The sequence below is a fragment of the Mercenaria mercenaria genome, chromosome 3 (assembly GCF_021730395.1).
Source record: "Mercenaria mercenaria strain notata chromosome 3, MADL_Memer_1, whole genome shotgun sequence".
Lineage (NCBI taxonomy): Eukaryota > Metazoa > Mollusca > Bivalvia > Venerida > Veneridae > Mercenaria > Mercenaria mercenaria.
Genome location: NC_069363.1, coordinates 75,390,041 through 75,411,499, shown reverse-complemented (window position 1 = coordinate 75,411,499; position 21,459 = coordinate 75,390,041). Strand labels below are relative to the sequence as shown.

At 35.7% G+C, this 21,459-nt stretch overlaps 1 protein-coding gene across 1 annotated transcript in view; it reads left to right on the top strand.

Annotated features, from left to right (window-relative positions):
- LOC123525678 (synaptonemal complex protein 2-like) overlaps positions 1-21,459 on the top strand; it is a 104,672-nt gene that overhangs the window by 44,491 nt on the left and 38,722 nt on the right. The window contains exons 16-25 of the mRNA XM_053538929.1: positions 229-412; positions 5,650-5,784; positions 6,169-6,312; positions 7,287-7,404; positions 8,498-8,597; positions 9,226-12,942; positions 13,668-13,814; positions 14,480-14,566; positions 18,767-18,890; positions 20,625-20,662. Of these exons, the coding sequence (XP_053394904.1) occupies positions 229-412; positions 5,650-5,784; positions 6,169-6,312; positions 7,287-7,404; positions 8,498-8,597; positions 9,226-12,942; positions 13,668-13,814; positions 14,480-14,566; positions 18,767-18,890; positions 20,625-20,662 (4,794 nt within the window). The remainder of the gene's footprint in view (positions 1-228; positions 413-5,649; positions 5,785-6,168; positions 6,313-7,286; positions 7,405-8,497; positions 8,598-9,225; positions 12,943-13,667; positions 13,815-14,479; positions 14,567-18,766; positions 18,891-20,624; positions 20,663-21,459) is intronic.

The window sequence follows — 21,459 nt, the reverse complement described above, 5'->3', positions numbered from 1 at the left end:
ACCAAACAACATTTGCAACAAATCAGTGATAAAAGAAAACAATGAGGTTGTCTTTGTTATGTTAAAGACATAATCATAGATCTAATAGGTTTCGGTATACTCTCAAATCATAAACTTACCATCAATTGTATCTGTGAAGTATATACTGTAACCTGTTTGGCCATATAATAATGAAATGTTTGAGTTTGAAAAATATGTTTTGAGTATATTTTTACACCAATTCTCTAGGACTCCAAGACAGAAATGAACTATCCTGTTCAAAACCCAGTGATGCCCTCACCAGCACAAACAGGCAGTCAGGAATCTGTATCTAGGAGACGTAAAGTGTCTGTACCATCTATACCAATGCAGATACCTATTGCATCACCAGCTGTCTCAGTCAGTAACTTTGATCAACAAAAGCCTTTGAATGGTATTACTTTTCTCATTTAGGAAAAGAAGAATTTAAGACCCTTTATTATGCTGGGAGGATGAATTAGTAATGTTTTACTTTTTTGTGTGAAATTATTGATATATTGCCTAATAGAAGATTGTAAACATTTCCATATTATGCTGTCATAATCTATGTACAGAATTCTGGGAAATACCCAGGACTGCTTGGAATACCTTTGAAAATTGTACTGACTTAACTGTAGGCAAGAAAAGTGCATCTTATGTGCTGGCCTATGAAGGGTAAGAGTTTTTCAACACTCTGGGACAGCGTTAACAAGAAATATTTGAGCACTCTCTCTCTGCAGTTTCATAGGTTTGGAAAACACTTCATGTTTTCAGCAGTTTATTGTAGTCTTAAGGTGGGTTATATTTGAAACTTTCACTTTTTCAAGCAATTGAATTTTTAGTTTAACTGAAATGGCGAGGTCTAGAGTGGATGGTCAGTCGTTATGGTCCACAATGAACATAAACATCTTCTTCCCTGAAACTACTAATGAGAATTATACCAATCTTGGATTATAGCATTCTGTCAATGCTTTCTCAAGTTTCTTTCAATTTGAAAGTGTTCTCCTTGACCCCCTGAAGGGGCCCCAAGAGCTATGTTAGAAAAATGCTTAAACTTTATCTCATGAATTTGAAAAGCTTGATGGATTTTAGTCAAACAATGGTCTTTGGCATCAATATATAGGGTCCTGTCACAAATTTATTGTCTCCCACCATATTGATTTACTCCTGTCGGTGTGTCTGTCTGTTTCTCATCCGATCTTCACCAAACTTGAACAAAATGTGTTTGACCATAAGTCCTCGGCCATGTTCGATAACTAGCCTAATCGGCCCAAGCACTTAGGAATTATGGCCCTTGAATTACTGAAAATTGGCCTTTTTACTCTTGTCTGCGCTCTAAGTCAAACATTCCTCATCCGATCTTCACCAAACTTGAACAAAATGTGTTTGACCATAAGTCCTCGGCCAAGTTCGATAACTAGCCAAATGGCCCAGGCACGGAATTATGGCCTTTGCAAAATCGGCTTTTTTACTCTTGTCTGCGCTCTAAGTCTAAGTCGAACAGTCCTCATCCGATCGTTACCAAACTTGAACCAAAAGTTTCTGACCATAACTCCTCAGCCAATTTCATTAACTAGCCAAATAGCCCCAGGCACCAAATGGCCCTTGAATTGCCCAAAATCAGCCTTTTTACTCTTCAAAGGTATATTTGTAGTGAGTAAACGGTATATTTGTAGTGAGTAAACAGTATATAAAGACTGAGTTACTATTTAGATGATTAGGCAGTTGTGGGAGACATGCCAGGGTTCGCACAGGCCTTGAAAAGTCCTTGAATTCGATGGTAGTCCTTGAAAACTCCTTGAAAATGACAAAAGCCCTAAAAAACCTGGAAAAGTACTTGAATTTTGAAAAAAACTCCTTGAATTTGACCTTTCACTCCTTGAAAATATTCTTTCCGTAACTTTGCTTTGCAAAAAGAATTTAAGGCTTAAAATAAGTCGGAGAAAATGAAAATAAATTCGTGAAATTGCAGGATTGGGTCACTCTTATGTTATTATAGTGGTCTACGGCCACACTTTGTCGATATTTACGGAGTGCTATTTCTACTGTATCACCGTTTGCATGTTTCCGTTTAAAAAAGTACGGGGAATAATAACTCGCAATTTTTAGCTATTTGCGAGTGTTTCCAGTGAATTAAAATGAGTAAGAAAAATAAACATGTTTACTCAAGTAAGCGGGAGACAAAAGACGAATATAAACAGTGGCTGAAGCCCTATAGAGCAGACAGAACGAAGTGTATTTGTACGTCTTGTGACAAAATTTTGAGGTATCATTCGTAGGAGTGTGCTAAAAAATCACAAGAAAAGCGATAAACCTCAGCAAAATAGTGAATCACATCAATCTAATAATCGAATTACGTCATTTTCAAAGGTGTGACAAGTGATGGTTGTTTTATTTTTGCATTACATAATAAAAGTTGTTCAGATTAGGTTGTGGTTTTGAAAAAAATAGTGCTTGAAAAATTGTAAAAAGTCCTTGAAAAGTACTTGAATTTTGTCTCTGATATTCTGTATGAACCATGCATGTGCTTTTCTCAAAAGCAGCTCTAGTTTAAATGGTGGCACTCATGGCTCCTTTTAGGGACTGCTAGAGCTAATTATAGGAATACCTTTAAATGACTTCTCATGAACAGTTGGATAGATCATCAGCAAACTTAGTATGCAGCAGTCCTCTCTCATATTTGGTCAACTAGAGCTAAAAAATAGAAATATCAACTTCTGTTGAATTGCTTGATCTGTGGCATCGTTATGAAGTCCTTACCAAAATTTGTTCAAATGGGGGGAGTTTGACCCTTCAAGAAGCTGTAACAGCTAAACAAGGGTTTTTTTTGGCCGTTTTTATAGCCGTTATTCGGCTATATTCCCAATGCCAAAAAGTATGTATTTTTCCCAAAATGAGTGCAAAAATTCCCAATCTACATTCTGAAAAAAATTTCATCAAAATTGCACAAACATTGACCAAATTATGGACCATTTTGTAATGGAAGTATGTTAAAGAGGTTGCACAATGTGAAACAAGTGTATGAGAGTTCTTAAACACATCCTAAATACTATCTACATTCTGAAAAAAATTCATCGAAATTGCACAAACATTGACCAAATTATGGACCATTTTGTAATGGAAGTATGTTAAAGAGGTTGCACAGTGTGAAACAAGTGTATGAGAGTGCTTAAACACATCCTTACTATATCCTATGGGACTAAATATTTCTCAGTTTGGAGCATTTACGCGTCAAAATTCCCAGTTTTGGGGGTATAGGCTATGTTCCCAAATTAGATAGAAAAAACCCTGGCTAAATATAGAAATACCTTTTAACAACATCTTATAAACTGCTTGATGGATCTTATCCAACTGGATCTGTAGAATCATTATAAGGTCATCTCCCAGTTAATGTCATTCAAATGTGGGCACTCCCTTTTTGGTGCAGCAAGAGTTAGAATTAAATTTCTTTTCGCAAACTGTTTTCACATAATAAAGGTCCTCTTTATTCTTTTTTGCAAATAGGGCTGTACAGTGGGGATAGCAATACCTTTAAATGGCATACTTCTTCTCATGAGCTTCTTTATGGATTTTCATCAAAATTGATCTGTAGCATGATTATATGGTCTTCTCCAAGAATTTGTCCAAATGGGGATGCTTGAGCTGAAAAAAGAAAAAAACAACTTTTAATGACACCCGGCAACTGCGTGATGATGTTCATGAAACTTGGTCTGTAGCATCACTGTAAGGTCCTCTCCCAAATTTGGGGCCACTTGTAAATCCCTCGCCACAAGTGGTGGGGGGTTATAGGAGTGGTCTCCTTTTGTCCGTCTGTCCGTAACACTTTCGTGTCCGCTCCATATCTCCTAAACCACTTGAAGGATTTTCATGAAACTTGGGTCAAATGATCACCTCATCAAGACGATGTGCAGAACCCATGAATCAGCCTTGTCGGCTTTAGGTCAAGGTCACAACTCAAGGTCAAAGGTTTGAGCCTTCCATTTTGTGTCCGCTCTATATCTCCTAAACCTCTTGAAGGAATTTTATAAAACTTGGGTCAAATGATCACCTCATCAAGACGATGTGCAGAACCCATGAGTCAGCCATGTCGGCTCAAGGTCAAGGTCACAACTTAGGGTGAAAGGTTTGAGCCTTCCATTTTGTGTCAGCTCTATATCTCCTAAACCCCTTGAAGGATTTTCATCAAACTTAGGTCAAATGGTCACCTCATCAAGGCGATATGCAGAACTTATGAGTCATCCATGCTGGCTCAAGGTCAAGGTCACAACTCAAGGTCAAAGATTTTAGCCTTCCATTTCGTGTCCCCGCTATATCTCCTAAACCCCTTGAAAGAATTTTATAAAACATGGGTCAAATGATCACCTCATCAAGACGATGTGCACAACTTATGAGTCAGCCATGCCGGCTCAAGGTCACAACTTAAGGTTTGAGCCTTCCATTTTGTGTCCACTCTGTATCTCTAAACCCCTTGAAGGTTTTCATCAAACTTGGGTCAAATGATCACCTTATCAAGAACTCATGAGTCAGCCATGTCAACTAAGGTAAAGGTCACAACTCAGGGTCAAAGGTTTGAGCTCTGTATCTCTCCTAAACCCCTTGAAGGGTTTTCATGAAACTTGGGTCAAGTGATCACCTCATCAAGACGTTGTGCAGAATTTATGGGTCAGCCATGTCAGGTCAAGGTCAAGGTCACAGCTAAAGGTCAAAGGTTTACCCTTTCACTATCTATAGCAGTGGCGGGGGTTTTAGCTGTCTTTCAGACATTTTATCAAACATGGTTGTTACCATTCATGATTCAGTGTGTCATACATATATTCAAGGTCAGACAGTAAAGGTCAGGTGAGCAACTTAAGGCCACTTTGGATCTCTTGTCATCTTATAATTTTCACTGTTACAGACCTTCATTTGAATTTGAAATAATACAAATTATAAATACTGGGTAAGCGAAAATTCCTTCCCAGATTATATGTTATTGAATATGTAGAAGTATATAAATGCCTAAAGACCTAAGATATGCATTCCACTATGTTGAAATATAAAAAGAGTCTTAACTCTCTAGATGAATTTCTTAACTTTCTGCAAAAGAAGTACTGTAACAGCTTGTGACTTTGCATGGTGCATGTGATTTTGGATATGTAAAACTGATACAATTTGAGGAAAAAACACTTTAGTAGACTTGAAATAAAAAGGAAATTTGTTTGTTTCGCAGATTTGATTGAAATATCATTTGTGAACATCATATTTTAATTTTTGACTTGTAGCTTCACCGCTTGTGAAAATATATCAGGTTTTCAACTCCATTTTTGCAATGAGATCTTACACTGAAACAAACAAATAAACTCAATGTCTTACACAGGCAGATCCTTATAATCTAACTGCCCAAACCCCGAAAAACCAGTAGACATTTATAAAGTCACATTTATGATTGATATTTATTGATAACCATACTGACTGTTCTCCCAGGGTGACTTATTTATGGTGTAAATGTCAAGCTGTGCAAATACATTGTAGCCCTGATGTGAGTATAATGCACTTTAACTGAAGCCAGTAATTGATCCCATTTGAACCTTTGAGACTGAGCAGCCATATCATACACAGGGACTCTAGTAACGGGTATGCTAGACTAAAAGCATTGAACTTCTTTATTTTCAGATACAATACCTGAGACTCAAAATTTGGAACCAGTTGTCCTTAGACCAGACGTTCATTCCAAAGCTTCTTCTAGCATCCACCATATTGTTAAAACAAAACAGGACAGTATGATAACATCAAAAGAAAGTACTAGAGGTATATTTAATAATCATTCTTTCAAATATTATAAAGATTTGTTTTTGAGGTACATAAAAAATAGTTTTGAATGTAAAAACTTGAGAAAATTACAATCTAAAAGAATTCATGTTGTTCATCGTCTGATTTACAGTAGTTCAGAGCTCAGGTCTGAACTCCTAAACGCCTTGAAGCATTACTGTTGCCGACAAAAAACACTAATGAAGTCTTCCACCAGGAGGGGACTTCTGCATTGCCACTGCAATACTTGGTCACTTGTTGTAGATAAAAGTATTCAGTTGTTTGCCGCTTTGTTAGTTTGGACTGTTAATATAGTAAATAATTTACCTCATTTGATTCGGTTTATTATTTAATCAGTTATTTGCCTTCATTTTTCATTTGTAGATTTTGCAGTTCCCAAAACACCTGTCAAGAAAACAAGATCAAAGACAAAGGTGAAAACTCCTGTTGTTACTGTTACTCCTCCAACTAGAAAGACGAGGAAACAAGTTGCACAGTGCAGTGCTGCTGCAAATGAAAAAGAAAATGGTGTGTTTGCAAAAAATAAGACTGTTAACACATTTTATGAAAAATGAGTTTGTTTCTTGATGATTAAAATACAAAATTTTGAATAATATAAAACATACCTATTTTAAAATGTTTTCAAATAAAACAGAATTATGGTATAACTTTGATTTAAGGGTGTGGATTGATTTCAGAATAAGCAATACATAACTGAACTGAAATCATTATTGTTTGTGTTGGGCAAATTTTCATGGATTTCATTATGGCCATGAACCATCAATTTAAATCCCAACCAACACTCTACTACATATGTATTTTTGTCTGCTACATCGTTTAGTCTAAAATTAAACTGTATTGGTTTTTGTCCTAATGTCCTATTTGCACTTGATATAATAATATATTTGAAAGGGTGATATTATGAATAAAACTTATTTGTTGTCTTTACGCCATTATTGTAGAGTTATTGCCTTGTTATTTCCCTTTAAATGTCTGAATTAATTTACTGACATATTGGTGACTTATTAGGCAAGAATAAATTAATATTTTAAATTGTTTAAGTGAAATGCCACTGGATACTACAAATGGTCATTATTTAATTTTGTATGATAAATACAAAGGAAAAAATGTTCGTAACAAAGCACAACTTTGCACATTGAACATTTACTATTTATGATTTAACTTGAGTCATCAAATAAAATTCTTTGAAAACACAAACTGTTGGTTGTGGTAACAAAACGAACATATTTCAGTATATACTAACTGGAACAAAACAATATGTACATGAACACATATTAAAAGTATGATATTAAATTTGAAAGAATTTTTAACTTAAAAAGAAAATGCTAGATACTGACTTTTCATTGGGCTGGCCAACAGGGCAACAGTTCAAAATGCTTTCCAATATTATTTGACTTCATGAAGAACAAAGCATTACTTCCAGTAGCAGTTTGGTGTGATGAGCCTATATATTGTAACAGTTTGCCAATTTTGTCTTCTAGTAAGCAGACGTACTGTAGAAGATGAAATTGAACAGCAGGATATGGTGATTCCAGACTCATTACCCTTCACTGAAGACAGCCAGTGTAAAGTAGATACAGCTAGATCAGTCAAAGCAAGGTTAGATATTTTCTTAGCTCTATGTTATTTCTTTCGACTCGTGCTACTAGCATTCTCTCAGCAAGCTAATGACTACTACCCCTGAAGATCAAAATAGACTATAAGGAGACATGATGCTATTTGTCAAATTTCCACCAAGGTTTTTTTTTTCGAAGTGCCTGTTTTAGTTTGAAATCACTGCTGAAAAGAAAACAAGAGCATGCAGTTTTTTGCACATCTGATATTTTGAAAAAAAAAATGAGTTATTGTCATCACTTGATTGGCGTTGGCTGGTTAAGTTTTATGTTTAGGTCAGCTTTTCTCCTAAACTATCAAAGCTGTTGCTTTCAAACTTGCAACACTTGTTCACCATCATTAGCTGACTCTGTACAGCAAGAAACATAACTCCATCTTACTTTTTGCAAGAACTATGGCTCCTTTTGGATTTAGAAAAAATCACATTTCTTGGTTAAGTTTTATGTTTAGGTCAGTTTTTCTCCTAAACTATTTAAGTTATTGCTTTGAAACTTGCAACACTTGTTCACCATCAAAAGCTGACTCTGTACAGCAAGAAACATAATTCCATCCTGCATTTTGCAAGAATTATGGCCCCTTTTGAACTTAGAAAATATCCGATTTCTTGATTTAGTTTTGCGTTTAGGTCAACTTTTCTCCTTTATGATCAAGGCTATTGCTTTAAAACTTGGAGCATTAAGTCACCACTAAAAGCTGACACTGCACAGCAGGTACCGTAACTCTGCATTGCTTTTTGCAAGAATTATGACCCCTTTTGGACTTAAGAAAATATCAGATTTCTTGGTTAAGGTTTGCGTTTATGTCAACTTTTCTCCTTTACGGTTAAAGCTATTGCTTTAAAACTTTGAGCATTTAGTCCCCATTAAAAGCTGACAATGCACAGCAAGTACCGTAACTCTGCATTGCATTTTGCAAGAATTATGGCCCCTTTCGGACTTAGAAAATCATGGGTAGGTCAATATTTCCATTATACAGAGACAAAAAAATCAGATGAGCGTCTGCACCCGCAAGGCGGTGCTCTTGTTTGAATACCAGTTCAAAATGTTATTAAAAGTTCACAAAATGCTTTTGTTTGTAGTGTTTCAAATGAGAAAGGATTGGATGACAGTGGTATTGGAGTTGATGAGTCCAGATCCACTATTGTATGTGATGCACTAGACACATCAAGAGACAGCAAGGTAAAATAAGAAATAACTGTTTAAATGGTCTGTGTCCTGTTGATTTTTAACGTGCGTTGACAGCTAAAGGTAAATATGGTGAGTATAACTTGAGAAGGGCTCAAACATACAGTAGTGATAATATAGCATTTTAAAGTGAGTGACCTTTAACACTTGACCTTGGAGGTTTGATTAGTTAAGAATGTCAAATTGAAGGATAACAAGTTTCAGTCTACTTGACTGTGTCCATTTCTTTTTTGTTTAACTGTGTTATCATCTTTGATGCAATTTCATATGTACAGATATAAAGAACTTAGGTTAGCAATAATTAAACGTTCTACTTCAAGAAATTGTTTGGAAGTGTTAAATGTATATAGAATACTAGTATGTTATTTTTCTGAAATTTAGTTTTAAATTATCTTGGGATTGCGGAGACACATTTCTACTTTTGTAATTTGACAGAACAATTTTGTGTATATAATTATTGAAAATGATAAGCAATCTGGCTCAAATTTCAATGTACAAGCATGTCTTTAGGCAGTTGCGCTGGCAAGAAGTATTTAAGAAAATTGGTTCATATGCCCCATTTTCTTACTGTTTTACTTTCTACTTTACAAGAAAATTCATATCATACATTGTATTTTTTACCCTTCTTCAGACAGATGCAGAAGATGGCAGATCTGCAAGTTTTGTAGAGGAAAAGTGTGATACAAAGAAACTTCAGAGACTTAAAGGAAGGGCTAGGAAATATGCAGAATCTAAACAAACTTTAAACAAGCCAGTTGTAAAAAAAAAACTGGATATAAATGATTTAGGACATAATGAACATAGTTATAGGGTTTTAAAGCCTTTGGAAGAAGAGAGTGAAGATGAAACAACCATTGAAGAAGAGAAAAAAGATAACAAAAATAATAGCACAAATGCAAAAGAAACAAACGTTGGTTTTAATTCTCTTTGTATGGATGAAGTGGTGGATAGTATCCCTGATAGTTTAGAAAATCCAGTGTTACCTTATACACCACCAAATCGAGAAGAGACAAGTGAATCTAAGGCTAATTTGAAAAGCAAGAAGCAGAAAAAATCCAAAAACATTAAAATTTCAGATAAAACAGACACAAAGAAAATGGATGACAAGGACAAGCAGAGCATTTCTGCTTTTGATGAAGATGTTGCTGATTCAGGTTCGGAGAATAAGGAAAATGCTGTAAAGAGTGGTGTGAGAAGAAGTGAAATTAAGAGAAAGGAGAGTTTTACAGATATTGATAAATCTTTAAAAGAATTGCATGATCTAGATAATAAGGAACACAGGTCTGAAGTGATTGAAGTAGAAACAGATGCAAAAAGTGGAAGATTAGAGTCACAGTCTGGTAGAAAGAATGAAAATTTAGGTGATTTGTACACCTTTTCAGACCCAGATCCTGACTTTGGTAAGCCAGAATTAGCAAAGAATAAAAAGACTTTAAATCTGAATAAAAATAATAAAAGATCAAAGATGAACAGCAAATGTGATACAGGAAATCATAAAGTCAGTGAAAAGGGAAATATGGAAGAATCTGACAGACCTAAACAGGGTAAAGGTTCTACTATTCATGATAAAACACTAAAGCTGAATGATGATGAAAGAGAGAAAATTGAAAAACTAGACAGACCTAAGCAGGGCAAATGTAATAGTAATCTTGATGAAACCATAAACCTGAAGGATGATGAAAGAGGGAAAATTGAAAAACTAGACAGACCTAAGCAGGGCAAATGTAATGATAATCTTGATGAAACCATAAACCCGAATGATGATATAAGGGGGAAAATTGAAAAATCCAGCAGATCTAAGCAGGGTAAAAAACATGCAAACATTCAGAATGAAAGAATAAAACAAACAGTTGGTAAAGGAAAGATGACTGAAAAGCCAGACAGGCCTAAACAAGGTAAAAATGTTTGTTTTGGAGATGAAACAGTAGACAAGAACTATAAGAAAAATGATAATGTAGAAAAATCAGACAGACATAAACAAAGTGAGAAAAATACCAGCAGGCATAATGAAGAAACAAAACAAAAAGATAGCGAAAAGGGGAGAATTGGAAAAACAGATAAACCTAAAAGGGGAAAAGATGTTACATGCAATGATTTAAATCAAGTCAGTAAAATTAAGATTGATAATGCCACAGAAAGTAGAAGGAGTTTGAGAAGAAGGGGAAATCAGACATATAAAGAAGTTGAGAATATTGAAGCTGAAGAAATTTCTTCACCGTCTTCTAGTAATGAGAGCAAGGAAAGTTCAGTCCAGTCTGGGTCACCCTTATCAGACCATACACCAACAGAGAAGAGTCTCACAAAGAAAACTCCAGAGAATAGTCCCAGCAAGTGTTACGTGAATGAACAGAAAATAAAATCAAGTCTGAAGAAGAGTAAAAACTCTTCGGATTCTGTAAAAGAGAAAGATGCAAATAAAAGAAAATCCAGAGTTTCATTTGATTTGCCAAATAGTGAATCACAAGACAATCAGCCTTTTGCTGTGCAAGGTACGAAATATGTAAATGAAACTGTAGAATCAATAGATGATATTTCTGAAATAATTGAAAATGATGAACTTGATATAAGAAGTCCAGAAACATCGGATGAACTGTTCAAGGTAGAGACAACAGAGATAGAAGGGAAAATTGATTATGGAAGAGAAGATAACACAAAAAGTAATAAAATTGCAGCTGAAGGAAAATGGAACAATAAGCAGAGCACTAGAAGCTGTAAACAAACTAAAGAAAGAGAAAATTCAGCTGATGAAAAATATGTTGCTAGTAAAATTATCCATCCTGTCTCTTCCTCATTTTCCAGCTCTGAATCATCTGATTCTCTGTATATAGAAAGTGATGATAGTTACAATGCTAGACGTTACAAAATGGAAAATGGCTGCTGGAATACATACAAACGCAAAAGGAGGTCATCTTTGAAAACAAGGAGCAAAGATTTCTCTTCAGAAACAAAGAAAAATAGTTCATTTAACACTTATAATGAAAAAAAATGTGATAGTTTTCAGACTTTATCAAAAGAACGAGAAAACAAAAATGATGAGGATTTCAGTAATGATATTGCTACAGATAAAGAAAAATCTAAGAAAACTGCAAGAAAACCAAAGGGTCCAAGGAAGGGTTCTGAAAATAATGTTATAGCTGAGACTGAAACATGGGAGGTTGTTGAAAAAAAATCTAACCAAAAAAGAACTGCTCAGAGCAGTGCTAATGGTAACACACATAGAAAGTCAAGATTAGATAGATCAGAGATGAAAATTGAAAATGGTGAGGCTGGTTTTGAAAGTAATAACCAGCATGAAATATTGAATAAAAATGAGAAATTGTCTATGCATAGTGATGAAAAAATGGTTGTTGAAGAAGAGATTAATTCACCAGATAAAGAAATTTTCAGAAAGGAGTCTGGAAATTTAGGTAAAAAGTTAAATGGTAACAGGGAAGAAAATGAAATACAGTTTGATGATATAGTTAATGTATCTCAATTGGCTGTTATACCTTTTAATGGTTCTGAAGACTTGGATGAAGAGGAATTACAGGAAAAGGTAAAAGATAAGAAAAGGAGAAGTAAAGATAAGAAGAAAGGAAAGAATTCGACATACACAATGAAGAACAGTTTTGAAAGGATGGATTGTGATGATAGCTATGCTGTATCTAAACAAAGCATTCACACAGTATCCAGCGCAAAAGGCAAAAGTATGGTGTTCCAGATGTCATATTTAAAGTCACAGTCAAATAGTTTGAATAAAAAGAAAAGTGAGAAACCATATGCAAAAGAACATGCATATGATCCATATGACTTTGATGCACAATGTGAAAATGCCTCGATGGCTTCAGAGAGAATAGGTAGAAAAGACATATCAAAAGAATTAAACAGTAAACATCTAAAATCAACTGAAAAAAATAGTTCAAAGTTAAAAGAGTGTAAAGTTAAAGTAGAGAAGTTAAAAGGCTCACCTATGGATGCTCAAGAAAGTTTTTCACAGGATTATGAAATTATTTTGAAAAGTAGGAATCTTTCCTCAGAAAAAATGGAACATTCATTTTTGAAAAGCAAGGAAAATAAGCAGTCTCGTAAGACCAATAAGAAGTACAAAGATAGAACATCAAGAACTGAAATGACATTAAATGAGGACAAAAGTCTGCAAGCAAATAGTTTAATGGAAAATAGCTCAGAAGAAATGGTCATAGATCTTGAAGATGAAAGTGACCAAAAGCAGTCTAAATCTAAAAAGACAAATCTTGTTCAGGATAAGAAAACAAAAAGATGGTACAGAACTGAAACTGAAAAATGCCAACAGACTGATAGTAACAGCAGAAAAGAAAACAATAGACCCAGAGTCGAAAAGGTCAGTGATTTTTTAACCTGCCAGGACTGACCAAATAAACTACTGATAAATTTCATGTTTAAAAAATTGTTTGTTAATATAATGTAATTGGCACTTATATTTATTCAAATTATGCATGCACTAATAGAATGTTAATAGATTGTGAATATTAACAGCCACAAGAAAAATGATAATTGGTTTTAGCTCAACTTTTTGAAGAAAAAGTGGAGCTATTGCACTCGTGCCGGTGTTGCCATTGCTTAAAGTTTTTGATGAAGTCAAATATCTCTGTTACTATCAAAGCTATTGACTTGAAACATAAAATAATTATTTACTATCAAATTTCACACCAGGAGAATCAATCCTCATAACTCTGTTTGCATTTGACAAAGTTATGCCCCTTTTTAACTTAGAATTTTTTGGTTAAAGTTTTTGATAAAGTCAGATATCTCTGTTACTGTGAAAGCTTTTGATGTGAAACTTAAAATAGATATTTACTATCAAAGTCTACACCAGGAGAAACAATCCCCATAACTCTTAATTGAATTTTGACAGAGTTATGCCCCTTTTTTAACTTAGAATTTTTTGGTTAAAGTTTTATAAAGTTTTTACTGGCAAAGCTCTAATTCAGAGTCAAGCACTGAAAACAGTTGAGTGTGCTGTCTTATGGACAGCTCTTGTTTGTTGTGTTCTTAGTCACTATGGCTCATCTCAGGTTATGATTTGAATGTACATTTATATTCTAGGAAAAGAAAAGTAGAACAGATTTTCCTTCGTTAGATTCGTTTAATAAGAGTATGGTTAACCAGGTATCTTGTAAGGAAGATGACACAGTTATAATTGATTCCTCCTTTGAAGAAAACAACATCAGTCAATTCAGCAAAATTCTCAAGGTATTTTAATATGGTTTACTCGTGTTATACATAAATGTGTATTTATTAATGTTCAAAAGAAAACATTGGAACAGTTAGAAATTGTTGGTATTAAATAACCATTACTCATTTGCATAGCCGAAATTTTCTTTCATTGTTTTAATTCCATCAAAGATATGTTTGATTTCCAGTAGTTTCATGCTGAAATACTTGATGTTGGTAACAAAAGATTTTGTTTGTTTGTTTGTTTTGGGTTTAATGCCGTTTTTCAACAGTATTTCAGTCATGTAACGGCAGGCAGTTAACCTAACCTGTGTTCCTGGATTCTGTACCAGTACAAACCTGTTCTCCGCAAGTAACTGCCAACTTCCCCACATGAATCAAGAGGTGGAGGACTAATGATTTCAAACACAATGTCATTTATCAAATAGTCATGGAGAACATAGCCCCGCCCGAGGATCGAACTTACGGCCCCGCGATCCGTAGACCAACGCTCTACCTACTGAGCTAAGCGGACGGGCTAGGTAACAAAAGATAGAACAGCTTTAATAAGTCCTCAATTTTACTTTGCTTAGAACACGTGTTCCGAGTATCTGTGGTAATAATAGTGAAACATTTTGTTATTGACACCTGTGGACTGTCATACCAAATATGGTTTTAAATAGCATAATCAATTCTATTTTTAGGAAATAAGTGTTGGTAGAGGAAAGTTTGATCAGGATTTCAATATATCTGTCAATGATGACTTTGAGGATGACACTACAGAAATGAAGGTTGGTATTTTCTTCCATTAATAGGAAAGATATTGATAAAGGGAAGCAATCTACAATTAAATTGAATGTTAGCTTCCCTTTGAATTTAACTCCCTTGTTTTCATTAAAAGAGTTCCTCAATAGGTTTTAAACAGCTTTTGCTTGAAATTGTGTGACTAAGACATATATCAACATCTTAGCTCAGTGTCATTAATTTATGGTAGAAATGTTTTTCCTTTTGATAAAGCTGTATGTAACTGTTGCATTTTGATTCCTATGAAATTTGTTGACCCTAAAAGGTTGAACATGACAGGTCAGTAGGCTTGGTTGGTTACGATTTTTCACATGTGTCATACTGAGATGCATGTATGACACATGGATGCTGCCCACAAAAAGCATGCAATGTGGCGTGAAATTATAACCACTGTTTCAAGAGCTGCTGTGAATTGAAGGTTCTTTCATTTTGGAGATCCAAAACTTCATATTATATTATATTTAATATTGAGATCCGTAACTTCATATTATATTATATTTAACAAATGATGTATAGAAATATTGTGTTTTAACTTTATTAATACATAGAAAAGAGGTGTAAGTTCATTTTGCCCATGGAAATTATTCCAACGATATATAACCGATTTTGTATGAGTTTGCTTTACATGATTTGGATTCTAATAATTAATTCCTTAATCTAAAACAGAAGAAATCAAAGCCTTGAAATGTCTGATGGTTGTGGGTATTTGGTAGATTTATTTTCTGTTTAAATGCCAGTCTATAAATACATATGAAGAAACAAATACAAATTTAATGTGCCTCATATCTAAGATGAACTCTGCCTGACCCAGCTTGTGATGTAACCATGGGCTGGAATACCTTATCATTGATAGAACTTATATAATCTAAATGGTCAGTGTGAGTGGATATAGGTTGAATAAGAACTGCTTGTTCATTGATAATTCATCCGCACTGTTCATGAATGGGACTATTCTGTGTAGCACATGAACATCCTCTGGACGTGATTTGGAATAAAATAAAGATGCTATGATTGTCAGAAATACACTTTAACTTGGGTAGCGGGATAAAACCGCAACCAAAATTGTAGTAGCGCTCATTTTTGGTCACATTAAAACAAATTGACGTCATCGCCCATTAATGTGAAGTCATTTTAGCGTGTGTTTTAACAGAAACAAATATATTACAATAAAACATGAAACAAGGAGAAAATAAAACTACAAAAATACTGTAGGATATAAATAGTGGTCAGTAATTTCCATTTATGTATGAAATAGTACGACCCTGTGTCTCATGTGTTTTATGCCAAAACGGAAACTACCAACATGTGATTAAGTATTTTAGCAAACTTCTTGCCTATCCACAAAATATCACTTTTTTTATACGCCCAAAGGGACGTATTATGGTATGGTCCCGGTGTCCGTCTGTCCGTCCGTCCGTTAGCAATTTTATGTCCGCTCTGTAACTCTTGAACCTCTTGAAGGATTTCAACGAAACTTGACATGTTCACCACACCGAGACGACGTGCAGAGTGCATGTTTTAGATATCTCATTTCAAGGTCAAGGTCACACTAAGGGGTCAACGGTCATATGAGTGTTTCGTGTCCGCTCTGTAACTCTTGAACTGCTTGAAGGATTTCAAAGAAACTTGGCACAAACGTTCATTCACCACACTGAGACGACGTGCAGAGCACTTGTTTCGGATGACTAGCTTCAAGGTCAAGGTCACACTTAGGAGTGAAAGGTCATATGACTTTGCTGTGTCCGCTCTGTAACTCTTGAACTGCTTGAAGGATTTCAAAGAAACTTGGCACAAATGTTCACCACACTGAGATGACGTGCAGAGCGCATATTTTGAATGACTGGCTTCAAGGTCAAGGTCACACTTAGGGGTCAAAGGTTATATATGACTTTGCTTTGTGTATATTGCTATGCATTGCAGTGCTCTTGTTTTTATTTGGCAGATACCTTTTTGTTCTCTTACAATAATTTTTTTTTTAATTACTTCTCTTTTTTGTTACTATAAATAGCTTATTATGTCTCCCCCAGGAGACATATTGTTTTTGCCCTGTCCGTCCGTCCGTCCGTACGTCACACTTCATTTCCAAGCAATAACTGGAGAACCATTTGACCTAGAACCTTCAAACTTTATAGGGTTGTAGGGCTGCTGGAGTAGACAACCCCTATTGTTTTTGGGGTCACTCTGTCAAAGGTCAAGGTCACAGGGGCCTGAACATTGAAAACCATTTCCGATCAATAACTAGAGAACCACTTGACCCAGAATGTTGAAACTTCATAGGATGATTGGTCATGAAGAGTAGATGACCCCTATTGATTTTGGGGTCACTCCGTCAAAGGTCAAGGTCACAGGGGCCTGAACATTGAAAACCATTTCCGATCAATAACTAGAGAACCACTTGACCCAGAATGTTGAAACTTCATAGGATGATTGGTCATGAAGAGTAGATGACCCCTATTGATTTTGGGGTCACTCCGTCAAAGGTCAAGGTCACAGGGGCCTGAACATTGAAAACCATTTCCGATCAATAACTAGAGAACCATTTGATCCAGAATGTTGAAACTTCATAGGATGATTGGTCATGAAGAGTAGATGACCCCTATTGATTTTGGGGTCACTCCGTCAAAGGTCAAGGTCACAGGGGCCTGAACATTGAAAACCATTTCCGATCAATAACTAGAGAACCACTTGACCCAGAATGTTGAAACTTCATAGGATGATTGATCATGAAGAGTAGATGACCCCTATTGATTTTGGGGTCACTCCCTCAAAGGTCAAGGTCACAGGGGCCTGAACATGGAAAACCATTTCCGATCAAATACTGGAGAACCACTTCACCCAGAATGTTGAAACTTCATAGGATGATTGTACATGCAAAGTAGATGACCCCTATCGATTTTGGGGTCACTCCATTAAAGGTCAAGGTCACAGGGGCCTGAACATTGAAAACCATTTCCGGTCAGTAACTTGAGAACCACTCGACCCAGAATGTTGAAACTTCATATGATGATTGGTCATGCTGAGTAGATGACCCCTAACGATTTTGGGGTCACTCTATGAAAGGTCAAGGCCACAGGGGCCTGAACATTGAAAACCATTTCCGGTCAGTAACTTGAGAACCACTTGACCCAGAATGATGAAACTTCATAGGATGATTGGTCATGCAGAGTAGATGACCCCTAACGATTTTGGGGTCACTCTGTTAAAGGTCAAGGCCACAGGGGCCTGAACATGGAAAACCATTTCCAATCAATAACTTGAGAACCTCTCAACCCAGAATGTTGAAACTTCATAGGATGATTGTTCATACAGAGTAAATGACCCCTATTGTTTTTGGGGTCACTCCGTTGAAGGTCAAGGTCACAGGGGCCTGAACATTGATAACCAGTTCCGATCAATAACTTGAGAACCACTTGACCCAGAATGTTGAAACTTCATAGGATGATGGAACATGCAGAGTAGATGACCCCTATTGATTTTGGAGTCAGTCAATTAAAGGTCAAGGTCACAGGGGCCTGTTCATGTAAAATCATTTTTTGGAAATAACTTGAGAACCACTTGACCTACAATGTTGAAACTTAATAGGATGATTGGACATGCAGAGTAGATGACCCCTATTTATTTTGAGGTCACTTGATCAAAGGTCAAGGTCACAGGAGCCTGAACAGTGACTTGAGAACCACTAGGCCAAGAGTGTTGAAATTTAGCGGGATGACTGGACATGCCAAGTAGATGATCCCTATTGCGCCAACCATCAGTGTCTCTTGGACTTTCGCTCCTGACCCCTATTGACTTCTTGCCTATAGGACTTTGCATTTGGGGAGACATGAGCTTTTTTACAAAAGGATTTTCTAGTTTTGAAACTTTTTTTTTATTATTGGCAGTAGGGAAAATCCGAGACCACTTTTCGGTGGTACAACATGGATGGTACACCCAATTTTTAGATGTATTTTGACATAACTTTACCTGGTAAGAATTTTTTTGTGGACTTAGAAATTTTTTAATTTTTTTTTAATTTCTTTTTTTTGTTTCTGTCCTTTGGGTTTCAACAGTCAAGTTCTTTAAATCTTGCTCCCATCCTCTGATGTAACCCGTTGGGCGTTTATTGCCCCGCTTGGCGGCGCTCTTGTTATTTAGATAATTAGATAATCATTACCAAATGTAATGGCAATGTATGAACAATTTTGCAGACCCCATGCATAATAGGATCTATATCAAGTACACCAAAAGTTGGGTCCGGAAAGAGAAAACACTACAAACCTCTCAACATCAGTGTAATAAAGACACCTCAGTCTTGTAAAATAACAGATTCAGGTATGTCATGATTCTTATTTATTGATAGAAAATTTTAAGGTTACAATCCATAAGGAATATTTTGAATTAATGCAGGAAAATGAGTGTTTAGAAGTTTTTAATGTATGATAAAAGTTATGTTATTATACCCCCACAAAACAAAGTTTTGGGGTGTATATAGGAGTGAGCTTGTCGGTCGGTTGGTCTGTTGGTCCGTTGGTTTTCATGGTTTCCGGATGATAACTCATGAAAGGCTTGACCGATTTAAATAATTTTTGGTACACAGGTGTAACCATAGAAAATACAGGTCAAGTTCGACTTTGGGATCAGTAGGTCAAAGGTCAAGGTCACAGTGACTCGAAACAGTTAAATGATTTCTGGATGATAACTTGAGAACACTTGGGTCTAAGATCATAATTTTTTGTACACAGGTGTAACATGAAAAAATACAGGTCAAGTTCAACTTTGGGGTCAAAGGTCAAGGTCACAGTTGCCCTGAACAGTAAAACGGTTACCAGATGATAACTTGAGAACGCTTGTGCCTAGGATCATAAATTTTGGTGCACAGGTGTAACATCATAAAATACAGGTCAAAGGTCAAGGTCACAGTGACTCTGAACAGTTAAATGGTTTCTGGATGATAACTTGAGAATGCTTGGGTCTAGGATCATATTTTTTGTACACAGGTGTGACATGAAAAAATGCAGGTCAGTTTTGACTTTGAAGTTAGTAGGTCAAAGGTCAAGGTCACAATGACACAAAATAGTTAAATAGTTTCCGGATGATAACTTGAGAACACTTGGGCCTAGGATCGTGAAAATCGATAGGGAGGTTGGTTATGACCAGCAGATGACCCGTGATAATTTTAAGTCAGTAAGTCACAGGTCAATGTCACAGTGACCTGGAACACTTTAAACGGTTTTCAGACAATAACTTCAGAACACTTTGGACTAGGATCACGAAACTTAATAGGGAGGTTGGTCATGACCAGCAGATGACCCGTATTTATTTTCAGTTCCAAAGGATAAAGGTGAGAGTGACCCGGAACATTTAAACCTTTTCCGGACAATGACTTGAGAACGCTTGGACCGAGGATTATGAAACTTAATAGGAAGGTTGATCATGACCAGCAGATGACCTGTATTGATTTTGAGGTCAGTTGGTCAAAGGTCAAGCAAGTTCAGCTTTTACATTTGCATAGGTCTGTGACAAGGCCATATTGTGGGGGTATAATTCGTCACTCCTGTGACAACTCTAGTTTATAAATTGAATGAAAAATTCTATTTTTCTGCCCCCAAATATTTTAGAGTGAGTGGGGGCACTTAGATTTTCCCTAGTTCCTCCACCTGTCTGCCAGTCTGAATTTGTGTTGTGCATATATCAAAAGGTATTTGACCAAGAGTTATCATATTACAGTAGATTGTTATTCAGCATGTGAAGTTATGCACATGTTGTTTAAATTGGGAATTCACATAGCCAGGCCAGAGTTATGGCCTTTGACATGTAGGATTTGGCCAACAAATATGCATACTGTGTCAGGAGTGGGGGTCACACTTCAGTGCCCTATGGACAGACATCTAGTTTTGCTAGCGAGCATTCATCTTTGACCTTGTGCTAAAACAGCTTAAACGAATTAGTTCCTCCCACTAGGCAAGGGATGTTTTAAAATTTAATATTCTTAAGAACTGATGTATTTGTTAGATCAGTATATAATGCTATTAATAGTATTGATACAAAGTGTATTCTATTCAACAGATAGTGGTGGAGACTCTCAGACAGGGAAATGCAAAGTGGTAAAATTACACTATATAGTAATTTCATTTATAAGAGAATATCATAAAGCATAAGTTTTTCTTGAGTTTGAATTTAAATTTCATTGATTTTTTTACCATTTGTAGGTTTCAGTACCAAACCTGAAACTTAACCTTTACCCTGCTAAATTTCTATAATGAACTTGTCCATCTTTCAATTTGGACAGAACCAGTAACTGTTAAAAGGAGTGCACATACCAAAAAGATACTGACTGAATGGCAAACAGTGCAGATCATAAAGGCAGAATCCGTCGTGTCCAGCATGATAAGGGTTAATGTCTTGACAAATAGGAAGTGTTCTGAAGTATTTCACTGATTTCTTTTTTACTTTTGATCATGACCGCCTTTTCCATAACAAGGTCTTTCCTTGATTTCTTTGTTTATTTAAGACAATTTCTGATCAAGTATTCCATTCCAAAGAACTTACAAGATGGTATAAATAGGAACTTTTGTTAATATTCAGAATGTCTTGATTGGTTTTGAATTTATTGTGAAAAAACTATTTTGATGGATGTTTTTCATATGAAATAGCAGTTATTTTAAACGTCTGCTCAGTTTTTAACCAGGTTTTCAAACATAGCTTGCTTGCATGTTTGAGATTGCATATGGGTCACTAGTGTCAAGGTCAGCAATGCTAGAAACAGAATACATATTTTTAATCTACAGTCTCATTATGTTCCATTTCATGACCAAACTTGTGCATCTCTTTTGTATCTGTACTTTTTAATAGCGTGATTGCATGCAGTCAGATATGTATGACAGAAAAACATAACCCTTTT